Source organism: Phycodurus eques, chromosome 11 (assembly GCF_024500275.1).
Source record: "Phycodurus eques isolate BA_2022a chromosome 11, UOR_Pequ_1.1, whole genome shotgun sequence".
Taxonomy (NCBI): Eukaryota; Metazoa; Chordata; class Actinopteri; order Syngnathiformes; family Syngnathidae; genus Phycodurus; species Phycodurus eques.
In genome coordinates this window covers 8476834-8489646 of record NC_084535.1, presented here as the reverse complement: position 1 = coordinate 8489646, position 12813 = coordinate 8476834, and the positions used below count along the sequence as shown (strand labels likewise).

Sequence of the window (12813 nt, the reverse complement as noted above, 5' to 3'; positions counted from 1 at the left end):
ATTAAAACGCGGAAACTATGCTCAGGAATATGAATTTGAGAGAGGGGGGGCTATACTTTTTCGCGGCACTGTGTCTAATATAAGGGTCAAGATAACAATCAACGCAAATTGAACAGTCATTCAAGAAAAAGATTGACAAATACTGTACATGACTTCATTCTAATCATGAGCCCTTGTCTAATGGCCACGCCCACTTGTAATGGACGTTCTTTTACACACTAAGTAGCTCACACTTGCTGTTTGGAACTTGACTTCCCGTCATCGTCCCGTGCCTTTAATTATCTACCAGCACATTTGGGAAATAATGTCTGTCTTTGGCGAGGGCGATGACGAATTCCAGTTTCTACGAACGGTGAGTTGTCTTCTGTTAATTATTGATAAATGTTAGCATAACCCTTGTCATGAAAGCCAACAGTTAGGGAACATGGTGGTTCAGAACAGTCACGAGGCACTAAACATGACCTCTTTTTGTCCTATGTGGGTTTATTATTGGCAAAGTCATACTTTGTAATGACTCACTTTCCACTAAGTGACATTCAACTACTATGAGACAAATTTGCTGACAAGGTTGACTCCTCATATACATTATGCTAATCTACTGGCTGCACACCTCACCTTTCATTGTTGTAACTCACATTGGATTTATTGGAGCGTATTCCGTTTCGACAGAGCAACTTGGGTGCACAGACAGAATACTAACACTGCGGATTTGAGAGTACAAGTCCCATCCTTGTTTTGACTATTTTGACCACTCAGGCACTGTCAAGAGAGACCACAAATGGCCTCACTATCTCAACTTTAGTGCACGATGCTATCGCAGTTTCCCAGTTGTAAGCATACGATCTTATCTTGTAAGGGGCACAGAAAGTTTTATAAAATGTAGAAAAAGAAGATCTTACATAAGCTTGAAAGGACTACACTTAATCGATTTGACAATTGATTTTAAATGGGTCTGCAAGTTCAGACGCTGCAATGTCAAACCAAGGGTAAACCTGAAAGACTCAGATGAGCATGAGAATCTGAACACCTTGTTCATCCAGCAATTTATGGTAGCATTTAGAATTTAACATGGGATCCCCCTGCGTAGATGTACAAAATGATGTTCAAATCAGACAAGATTTGACTATGAGCTTATTATATTTTGAAATGTTTCCTTCAAAACAATATGAATAAGATGTATTTTTTGTGTGGATTCTCACCCAAATGTAATGGGAATATTAACCATCTACCATTAAAAACAGATATAATTGATTTGTGGAAAAAACATCTAACCACAAATCAACCTGCACAGATGAAAACCTCCTTGGTGGAGGTAAAGAACTGTTATGCTTGATAAACATTTCCGCAGTCATCGGTGTCACGGCATTGGCCCGTGTGTTTGACTGCTTGCAGAGTCCTGCTGACATGGAGAAGTGGAACAAGGGATAGTGAATGAGGGTATCTTCCCAATATGGAGTTACACAGCCTGGGCATCAAGAGGTGTCTGTGGCCCTGGCTGGACCCAGGTCATGTTCCTGAAATAGATGCAGAGCCTTGATGGCTTTCATTCTGTCCATTTGATAGTTGAATGAAGATAAGATTGACACGGGTGACAAGGATCTACTGGAGACTCATGTTGTACTCCTGCCATTCACTCCATGAATACAGTGAACCCCCATTTATCATGGGGGATACATTCCAGTCCCACCCGCAATAGATGAAAAGCTGCGATATGGAGTGACCATTAAAAAACACTTCCACCCCTTCCACATGCTTTAAACACACTTAAATGTATTAAAAGACACTTTTTAAACACATTGTAAATGTATTTGAACAAGAGGCGAGGCTTGGTGGGTTGGACTGTGCCGTCGGCAAGTCTGCGTGTGAGGGGAAACACTGTACTTACAGTAGGTTTTGTTTTTGGCCCCCATTTTCTTAGGAAACGAGAGCACTCTGTAGAATCCAGACATCCATAAGGCAGAGCAACAATTCCACATAAGTTCTCCTTCCTTTTAGTGGGTTTTAACTAAATGTTATTGAATTATTATTTATTTTTAGAATCACCTTTTGGGGGTTCCTTAGTATGCCCGAAAATGCAACCATTTTTGCAAGCGCATGAAAATGTTCATATTTTAGGGAACATGACACTCCACTCACTCTGTAGCGCTCCCCAGAAAGTTCGAAAAAATTATTCCTAGAAACCAACTTCACTGAAAGAAATTTGGTAGATGTGTCCATCATAACAGGACACATGAAACAACTGAAATTGAACAGGCAGTAGGCCATTTTAGTTTGAAGCAGTTTGGGAGAATTCCAGGTCTCATACTCTGACAAACACCTACTAGGGAATTTGCATAAATAAGCGTTGATCAGTAGCAGGTATATGCTACATTTTGCCCATGGGGAGAGCATAGCATCAAAGTTTGATGATCATTTTGAGGATTCCCAGAAAGTTGACAAAATTAGCCCCTGACACCAGTTTTACTGATGGACATTGAATTTAATTGGGCTGACATGTCAATCATGACAGGATGCACATAAAAGTCTAAAATGTCCCATGCCCGATATTCAAGAGGAAGTCGGCCATTTCGCTTTGTTGCAGCCATTTTGGGGAAATTGTAGGGCTCGTATTGTGCCGAACTCTGACCAGGGAATATGCCCAAATTCAACCCATTTGGAAAAAGTAATCCAAATCCGAGAGATGCTAAATTGTGAAGCTTTTTTTTGCCTGCACCATGTAATGTGGGAGTATCGTGGCATCATATTTTTTTTATCATTTCGAGGATTCGCTATGAAAAAAAGGTTTGGGAAGGTCCCAGGTTTAATACAGTACTTTAACCTCAAAAGAGCAATTCCATCCATGCAGCTGCCATTATATCACTTATTATACATGGTTCGGGGCCGGCTTTGTGGTTTTATACACACTGAATGGACCAGTCACAGAAGCTGTTGAAACCTTCACAAAACAGATTTATTAATTCATGTACGCTCTGTGTGTTCACGTCAGGGTGACGAGGTGGTTCTGCAAAGCGTCTTCACTTCTCAGGAAGAGCATGTGAAACTTTGCCTTGCTGCCGAGGGCTTTGGCAGCAGGCTGTGCAGGCTGGAGGCCACCTCCAACTGTAAGGTGAGGGACATGCTCAACCTCATCATAAATATCAATATTTTTTCCTATAATATAATTCTTGATTCTATAGATATTTGACAACAGATAGTCACAGAAATGTTCTTTAGCCGTCCTTTACAGTATGTTCTCGGCTGCCACGGCAACCCAGTTTCAGATCACCGTTGACAAAACGGTATGGAGGGGAGACACGGAACGGGCAAACGTGAGAGACTGTCATTGCCTTGGATGCCCAGCACGATTTTTAAACTGTCAGAGAATTTGCCGCGGCAGTCACGATGCAGATGAAACCCGTAGTTTGCAATTTTAAAATTACGCAACAAAACCTGAAAGTATGTAATAGGGCGTAATAAAACATGGGGGTGATCCGTAGTGGGACAGAAAGCAGAGGTATTTCCTGGCATCGCATGGCCCTTTCAAGTTTTTACACATTGGTGTGTGTTTTGTCACAGTTCTCATGGGAAGCTAAGGTTTATGTTGCCTTTTTGTTGCGTTCAAGCATGACAATGACAGTTTACGGGCCTGGCATGATACGCCTTGTCTGAAACAGTCTGAAACTGTGCTTGTTGTTTGGCAGGGTCTTTCACATATAGAAAAGTGCTCATACTCCCCACCTGTAACTCTCCAAAAGCTAAACCATGTATTTAATTTACGTTCCAAAGCCCGCCACTGCATACCTGTTTGTAACGCGATGTGCACACTCACATTTTCAGGGAATGCGAGCACGCTATGCAGTGTGTATGTGAACTATGGCTTCTTTCTCATATTTAAGTACAAGAAATTGATTCGTGGGTTAGTTGTTTACAGAAAAAAACTAATGTCATCAAACATTTATTGAGTGACAGTAAGTTCCCCCTTTTGACCTAATGCCCTTGTTTAAACGTGCTCTGACACCGACTGGATGGGGTCTGAAGCCTGGGAGCTGCGGCCGAGTCTGCCGTGGCCACAAACGTGCTTCAAACCTGCCCGGTGTCCATATTTCCCCGGGAGACCTTGACAGAAGGTGGAAAAATGCCTCAGACCTTGATCCGAACATGAAAAATGTGAGGGACCCCCCCCAGAGCGGACCAGGAGGGAACGTACTGGCATCCATGTTTGACCACGGGCTGAATCGTAGTTCGCCTTTGAGCCTCCGGGGCTCAGCATCCCCGTTCCCCCCGCGGGAGACCATGAGAAAACTTGACCAATATCCCACAGCCGGTAAATTTCAATAAACAAGGCTGCCGTGGCCAGTGGTAAAACAGTGTAAAAGTAGGTTTTAGACACTTGGTAACTGCTTTAAATTAACAATACATTTCCTTTAAGGTTCTTCACAATTGACATTGACACTGTTAGCCTGTGGCAAAAGTGCACACATTTGACACTACTTCACTGACATGTCTTTTTTTCCCTCGCCCCAATAGAATGTTCCACCAGACCTGTCAGTGTGCCGCTTCTTCCTGGCCCAGTGTGTGTCTGTGCGAGCTCTGCAGGAGATGCTGGCACACAGCGAAAGCTTGGTGGCAGAGGTTATCTCATACCATCACTTATCATTTAATTTCCACACTCTGTAGAGTCATCAGTACTACTGCTGGGGGGGATAAAAGTGTTGAAACCTTTTAACTGATATCATGGCTCATGTACTGTACTGGATGTCTAGTTTTCATTAGCTATGCAGTACTATCTTTCTTATAAATCCCTATATTTTCAGTAAATGTCACTCAATGCGCTTTACAGGGAGCTGGGGGGAACCATCGTACCCTTCTGTATGGCCAGGCTGTGCTGTTCCGGCATTCGTACAGCGACACGGTGAGTCATCCCAGTTTCCCTGTAGGGATAAATAACATGGCCACAGTTAGTTGTTGTTCTCTGATGAAATATATCTGGTGTTCATTCTGTTTGCAGTATCTTAGTTGCTTGTCCACATCTCAATCCTCCACTGACAAGCTGGCTTTTGATGTTGGTCTGCAGGAGGATAAAGCCGGTATTTTTAGCTAATTCTAGCAAAGCCAATAACTTTAGATCTTTGATACAATAGGACTACTGTGCTGTGTTTGTGTCTCAGGTGAGGCCTGTTGGTGGACTGTGCATCCAGCTTCCAGACAGAGGTCGGAGGGAGAGAAAGTACGTGTTGGTGATGACCTCATCCTGGTCAATGTGTCCTCAGAGAGATATTTGGTAAGTCAGTGTGTTTTCAAAATGTTTCTTAATTTCTCAGTAAATAATATGGTATTTTAGGGCAGCGGAGTAGATTAGTGGTTAGCACGTCTGTGTCACATTTCAGAGGTTAAGGCCTCTGCACTTCTGTGTGGGTTTTGCATAATAGATACTTTTTTTCATCCCATTAGGGAAATGAAATTGTCACAGTAGCAATATTCATAAACGTACATTTGTATTAATAATATATGTAATGTGTAATATGTCCTCCCTGTGCTTGTGTTTGGTATACTCCGGGTACTGCTGCTTCCGCCCACATTCCAAAAACATGCATGTTCGTTTCATTGAAGATTCTAAATGATCCAGACCCCAGAATTTAGAGGCAGATGTGCTAATCACTCCTTCACTGTACTACCGGACGGACTTCACACAGTTTATATGCTCAAGCTTTCTCTCACACTCCCAAAACCTGCATGTTGGGTTCATTCAAGACTCTAGTCTAAATTATCCGTAAGTGTGAATGTGAGTGTGAATGGTTATTTGTGCGTATGTTTTGCATCTGCCCTGCGATTGGCTGGCGACTAATGCAGGGCGTACCGCACCTCTTGGCCAAAGTCATCTGGGATAGGCTGCAGCTCAACCGTGACCCCAATGAGGACAAACGGCTGTAGAAAATGGATGGATGGAAGTATTTTTGAGCATTTCTCAGTCAATAAAATTGAATTCTAAGTACCCATTTCAGGCGTATGCAGAGTATTGGTATATATGAATGTAGCATTTGGTGACGCTCATGATTAGGGTGGTTCTGGCTGAATTTTTGGAAATGATTGTTATTATTATTTTTTTAGTTTTTATTAGCTGTTTCCATTTGACTTGTCAACTTTAGCCTGAGGATGTCAGCAAGAGGCTCCAAACCACATTTTTGAAAAATAAGAGGCTGAATTAATTTCTGATGAGTCATCTTTTATTTCTTCCCAGCACTTGTCCTTTGGCACGGCCTGTGGCAACAGAGGCTTGGGTGACAGTCTAATTGTGGATGCATCCTTCCGGCATTCTCTGTGGAGTGTTGCCCCCGTCTGCTCTGCAAGTAGACTCGCTCAAGGCAAACTTTTCTCTTATTTGCTCTCTTGCCATTCTGAAAATTTAATGATTCGCCGGTGTTCAGAAGGCCATGACTATTTAATCAGATGGTAATTGTTTTTAAATGTTCATAAGTATGACTAAATGCTGCTATTTAGTAATGGATACAAGAGCTGTGCCTGTGATTACTAAGCAGCATGAGTAGTTACAGTATCTTTGCTTAACTGTGCTTATTTGAGCGGAGATGAGATCTGCTGTCTGCTGGTCTGCTTCTAGGATACCTGAGGGGCGGCGACACGCTGCGACTGCTCCACAGCCACACTGACGCATGTCTGACTATTCCCACAGCAGAGCAGGATGAAGAGCTGCAAAGGTCAGTCGCAAGGTCTAATCTATCCTCACATGTCATTTTGACAAAACACCCTTCTCATCTCATCTTGCATCTTGCTTAATCTAGGATAATGCAGTATGAGATTGGATCAGTGTGCAGACATGCCCGCTCTCTGTGGAGGCTGGAGATCCTGCGTGTGGTGTAAGTAGAAAGGGGCCTACAGTTATCAAATTGTGTTACACTTCTGGTGACTGATGTCTCCTGTCATTTCAGCAATTTAGAACTCACTAGGGGATCTCGGGTACTGTATACAGGGGTGTTCTTGGTTTACGACAGTTTTGTTTCTAGTATGGCGACTTAACCCGCATATGTATGTACAGTAAGTCGCAACACGCCGTAGTCTATCGTCATCATCAAGAACCTTCACTAACATTAGTGATGTCATCCATCCATCCATTCATCCATGCATTTTCCATACTGCTCATCCTCACTAGGGTCGCGGGCCTGCTGGCACCTATCTCAGCTGACTCTGGGCGAGAGGCGGGTTACACCTTGGACTGGTAGTTTCTGTAAATATTTGTATGAAAAACGCTTCTAGGCCAAAAGAGTCCCTACAGTTCAACAGTAACTTTTAGTTTATTGTGCTGCATATGACAGCTGTGCAAACTAGTTCAGAGCACACCATTTAAAACCTGAAAGCTCTTATGTTTGTACCATCGTAAATCAAGAACCCACTGAACAATATTATAAATAAATTGTCGTGCAGAAACCCAATATGTCTAAATTTGGTAAATTTTGTATTTTTCTTTTCACAGATCGTGAGATCGAAGCTATTGGTCAGTTCCCACGTGCTCTTTTATTTTTACATATACTTGATCAATTTAAAGTATTGAAAATAGCTTGAGAGCAAATCTATTAACTTTACTGGACACTGCAGCTGTCTGAAGTGTCATATAACTCCAGCCTACAGGCATTATCGTGGCATTATGTTGCTTCGAGATTGAAAGTATATATGTTTTTTAGACAGTAACAAGTGGAAATAGGTTAGATACATTTGAGTAGGCCTGTTTGGGCCTACTCAAAAATTAATACCTGGAATACTTTGGTGCAGATGGAAGCCTGTAAGCCAAGCCATGGAGGTATAAAGTAAATTTGCATGTAGATTAATTTCCACCTATTACACAGTCTGCCTTGCCATTTTTCTTTCTTTTTTGCATCACTTATGGCTCTTAGACCTTTGAAATAGAGTTTGGTAAAAATACCATAACCACAGTTGTTAGGGGGGCTCTGTGGGACAGCAGACTTCGATGGCCAATGCCGGCGGCGGCGATGTGTCTGTACTCTGTACCATTCTAATCAATGACTGATAATGATTTTTTTCCCCGCAAATTAAATTAGCGATTGAACATGATTTTTGGAATGTTGTTGTGTTGATGTTGGTGCGCAACAGTAAATGAGAATATAAATAATACCAACTTGAACGGTACAGTGTTTGGTAACTCAAGCAGTATTGCGCTTTTTGGATTTCATGACAAGTAATGGTTTTGGAGCTTCGAGGATTGTGCCCAACAGCGCCAAAATGGTGATTGTTTTGGCTCTTTATTACAAGTATTTTCCCGAACAGAATTGTGTAAATATAAAACTTACCACAGTTGCAAGGTTCGCGAAAACTGAAAAGTCCTTGGAGAGTGCTTGAATTTGACGTTAGAAAAGATGTAGGAATCTTTTCTAACGTTAAATTTGACTTTTGATACTGATTAAGATCAACTGATTTGACAACTATTTCTTAAGGTGGAGCGGCCGACATACTAGCTGGGGAGAGCCCTTTCGACTCTGCCATGTGACGACTGGACGCTACCTGGGCCTGACAGATGAACGAGGCCTCCATCTGGTTGATCGGACCAAGGCAGACATCAACGCAACCTCCTTCTGCTTTCAGTCTGCCAAGGTTTGGATGAATACACTGTACCTCTATGACATAAGAATCATTAGCGCATTCTCTCTTTCATGTAGTTTTTCTTTTAAATACATTTGACAGCCAAAAACACGTGCGACTCTTTTAAATCACAACATCTTAAATGTTAAAAAATTATTTCAACTAAATTCGCTCAAAAAAATAAACCCTTGTATGTATTTAAAAATTAAGATTCAAAGAAGAAGAATTTTGTGACCTAAATGTGGATGGTGGGGTCTCATAATAATGCCAATTTAAGGTGCAATTAAAACCTCCTTCCAGAAATATTCATCTCAAAAAGACAAAATTAAATTAGCTGGTGTTACTAACAGTTAACGTTTGCTTCCCTGTGTTTTTTTTTTCCTTTTCGAGAATCCGGCTAAAGTTCAATGTTGTCCCCACCCTTTCAGTGAGAATTTGAGAACCGCAGAATTTGCAGACTGCCGAGTGTTTTATTTTGCATGTTGTTTTACATATGAAGTACAGTATTTGTAGTTGAGGAAGCCTCATTAATTACCGCTGAGTTAGAAGGACGTCTTGCTTCGGGCTCTCCTCCCCCAGGTTCGTACTTACGTCTCGCACCTTTTACTTCAGCTTGTGTGCGGGGGGCGGTGTCCTTCAGTCACAACACAGCGAAGGTTGCAGTTATTACAGGGGTTTTTGGGGGGTTAGTCACACATGAATTGTAGGTATTTGTTGTTTTAGCCAGTGCTTGTCCTTATTATCACAATAATGAAGTTGTAGAATAGCACATCAGTGCTGGTCTCGACCGCTCTTGACCGAAAATCCTGAGTCCGGCCACTCCGAGACCGAGACAAAACCAAGACTTTTAGTAGTCGAGACTGACACACAACTAAGACCTTCAAAATGTAGTCTTGAGACCGTTTTCGAGACAAAGACTGTTATCAAGTGTTAAAACACTAGTATAACCATGCATCCATCCATTTTCTTTACCGCTTATCCTCACTTGGGTCGCGGGCTGCTGGAGCCTCTCCCAGCTATCTCTGGGCAGGGTGCGGGGTACACCCTGAACCGATCGCAGCCAATCGTAGGGCACATGCAAACAAATAACCATTTGCACTCACATTCACACTTACGGGCAATTTAGAGTCCTCAATCAACCTACCACGCATGATTTTGGGATGTGGGAGGAAACCGGAGTGCTCGGAGAAAACCCACCTAGGCACGGGGAGAACATGCAAACTCCACACAGGCGGGGCCGGGATTTGAACCCCGGTCCCCAGAATTGTGCGGCAGATGTGCTAACCAGTTGTACACCGTGACGGCCTAGTATAACCAAACATATCTAACTATTTTTAGGAAAAGCTGGACTCTGGAACAAAGACTCATGTGGATGGCATGGGATCCCCAGAGATCAAATACGGAGACTCCGTTTGTTACCTTCAGCATGTCGACTCTGGCCTGTGGCTCACCTACCAAGTGACTGATAGCAAGTCTGCATGTGTGGGAGGAGCTAAGCGAAAGGTAAAGTGCCATTTTTACAACTGCTTATAGAAGATTCTCACTTTTGGTTTGCGTCTTACCAATATTCTGAATATGACACTGTTTAAAAGAGAGAAACATACTTAAAGAATCCCCCCCAACATCTTAAATTATGTTTTTTTTTTAGGCTATTTTGCACAGTGAGGGTCATATGGACGATGGATTGACGCTGTCTCGGTCTCAGAGGGAAGAATCTCACACTGCCAGTCTCATCCGGAGCGCCACTCTCCTCTTCACTACCTTTATCAGGTACTTTAGACCGCACACACTGATGAACGTATCCAATGCATTGACTCATGCTTAAAGGAGACATTTTATGAATTAAAAAAAAAATAAAAAATTTAAACACTGTCCAGGTATTTTTAATAACATGTTTGTGAAATGTTTTTTCAAAATACTCCAAAGATCAAGAATGGCTTAACTGACCCTCTTGTATTGTTGAAATTAGTCAGTTTTTAGGGGGCCTGTCTCATGCAAGGTGAGCAGCTGTATACCCTGTCCCATATACTGTAACTGTGGGGACGCTGATGAAGACATTGAAAAAATTTTCACATATTGAGAGAGCAGCTAATACCGTACAAACTGTGAATGTGGCGCACGGACATGTCTCCAAAAACAGCATTGACAACTTCACTGAGCAATCAAGTATGTGGCCAGAAACTAGTGCTGTTGGCTAAACTTAATGCAGCTCTGCTTACCTTTGACGTTATAGCAGGGGTGTGACACTCGTGGGGGATGCAGGTGTTTCTGCGTGATAGTGTTTCAGACACTGTACTCCAGCGGTCGATTGGAAGTGACTCTTGATCTTCACCCAGCCTAGCCAAGTCATGGGCAGAGAAACTTGTTGTGACTGTTTCACACATTTTACACATTTTCAGATATAGGCAGCTCACAAAAGATTTATTTGGTTGTTTAACTTCACACTTTATGTGTGGCTGTGGAACCTAACTCGATAACATAAACTACTGTTATGGCTTTGAATCACCTTTTCTTTAAGGGAACTTGATTCTTGTAGTGGCCAAGTAAACCTCCAGCCCATTGTTTTACCAATGGAGATTGTGACAAGCAGTCTGCAGGACCTAATAAGCTTTCTCCGGGCGCCACGAGAGGAGCAGAGCCACGAAGCGCGACAAAACAGCCAATCAGCATTAAAGAATCGGCAGAACATGTTTCAAGAAGAGGTAGAAGAAAAAAAAGTGTGCCCGAATATATCGTTGCTATGCAGTGTTCAAAGCAATTATAATGTATGTTTGTGCTTCTCTCAGGGAGTGATAGAGTTGGTATTGGAGTGTATCGACCGTCTACACCAGTACAGTCACGCTTCGCATCTTGCTGAGGCTGCTGCGAATAATGCTGAAGAAAACTGGGAGAACATCCTTGGGCTCTTTTATGAGCTTCTGGGTAGCACGCGTTTTTGGAATTTTAAGTCATTCATGTGCCTGAAATAAATAAATCCATTGCTTAAAATGTCATTTAAATTCTGTAAATGTCCTCTACATTCATGCTGTTTTTTTGTAATTTTCTTCGGTTCAGCGTCTCTGATTAGGAGAAACCGTGCAAACTGTGCACATTTCTCTAGTTCGCTTGACTGGCTCATTAGCAGACTGGACCAACTGGAGGCCTCTTCTGGTGGGTTCCTTGAATATAGTCCATTATTAACAAAACTTCTTTTCAAAATTTTGATGCTATGAACATGATGCTTACTACATGGTTCATACCTCATATTTACCCATGTCATGCGCAGGAGTTTTGGAGGTTCTGCACTGCGTCTTAGTGGAAAGCCCTGAAGCACTTAATGTCATCAAACAGGGACACATCCAGTCTATCATTGCTTTTTTAGACAAGCATGGATGCAACCACAAGGTAGTGTTCACTTGTTCGTTTTTTGTTAATTCAACTGAAAACTTTGAAGAGCACACTTGCGTCCAGGGAGCCCAAACATGGGAGAAAAAGACCCCTTCATAATCCTAACGCAAACTGAATAGAATTACTATGCGTACCCCTAAAGACCATGGGAATGAAAACTTGCCAAATTTTGAGGGAGAAAAGTCGCAATGTTACGATGGGAAATTAATTGTTTTTTTTAGAAGAAATAAATTATGTTATAACAAGTTGTATTATAAAAGAAAAGAGAAAAAAGTAATATTTACAAGAACTAAAATTGTTGATAAAAAAACAATACTATGAAAATATTCGTATTTTCCGAGATAAAGTTGTAACATTATGATATTAAAATTAAAGTTTAATGAGGGAGAAATTCAGACTAAAAAAACAACAACTTTATTGTCGTAATATTATGCCTTTTATTTTGGAAGACTCCTTATATTCTCTAAAAAAAAAAAAATAGGACTATTCTTAAAAAATGTATTTTGATCCCCCCCAAAAATAAAGGACTTTATTTTTGTAAAAGTACACCTTTTGTTCTAAACCAACTTTTTTTTTTCTTTCATGCATGAATGTCGGATTAATGTGATGATACATCACAATTATGTCAGAGCTTTTATTTGATTCGAAGCTAAGGTAGCGAGGAGTAATGGGTTTGTTTAACTGGGACGCTGGTCCCCATGTGTTGGGATTTACTTTTTAAAAATATTATGACTATTTTGGGGACTTTCAAGATATTGCTCCAGGGTTCCGGGGACCTCAGTTTACAAAACCATTGCTCTAATGGATTTGATTGGACTGATTTGATAATGCTGTTGCCGG

The 12813-nt window shown here is 41.6% G+C and overlaps 1 protein-coding gene across 1 annotated transcript in view; it reads left to right on the top strand.

Annotated features, from left to right (window-relative positions):
• The first annotated feature begins 248 nt into the window (after positions 1-248).
• The window catches only part of ryr2b (ryanodine receptor 2b (cardiac)), a 69046-nt gene continuing 56481 nt past the window's right edge, over positions 249-12813 (top strand). The window contains 16 exon segments of the mRNA XM_061690819.1: positions 249-352; positions 2987-3106; positions 4507-4657; positions 4824-4891; positions 4988-5066; positions 5148-5260; positions 6218-6341; positions 6596-6692; positions 6777-6851; positions 8442-8598; positions 9925-10089; positions 10235-10356; positions 11105-11288; positions 11373-11508; positions 11641-11736; positions 11852-11970. Of these exon segments, the coding sequence (XP_061546803.1) occupies positions 305-352; positions 2987-3106; positions 4507-4657; positions 4824-4891; positions 4988-5066; positions 5148-5260; positions 6218-6341; positions 6596-6692; positions 6777-6851; positions 8442-8598; positions 9925-10089; positions 10235-10356; positions 11105-11288; positions 11373-11508; positions 11641-11736; positions 11852-11970 (1854 nt within the window). The 5' untranslated portion in view covers positions 249-304.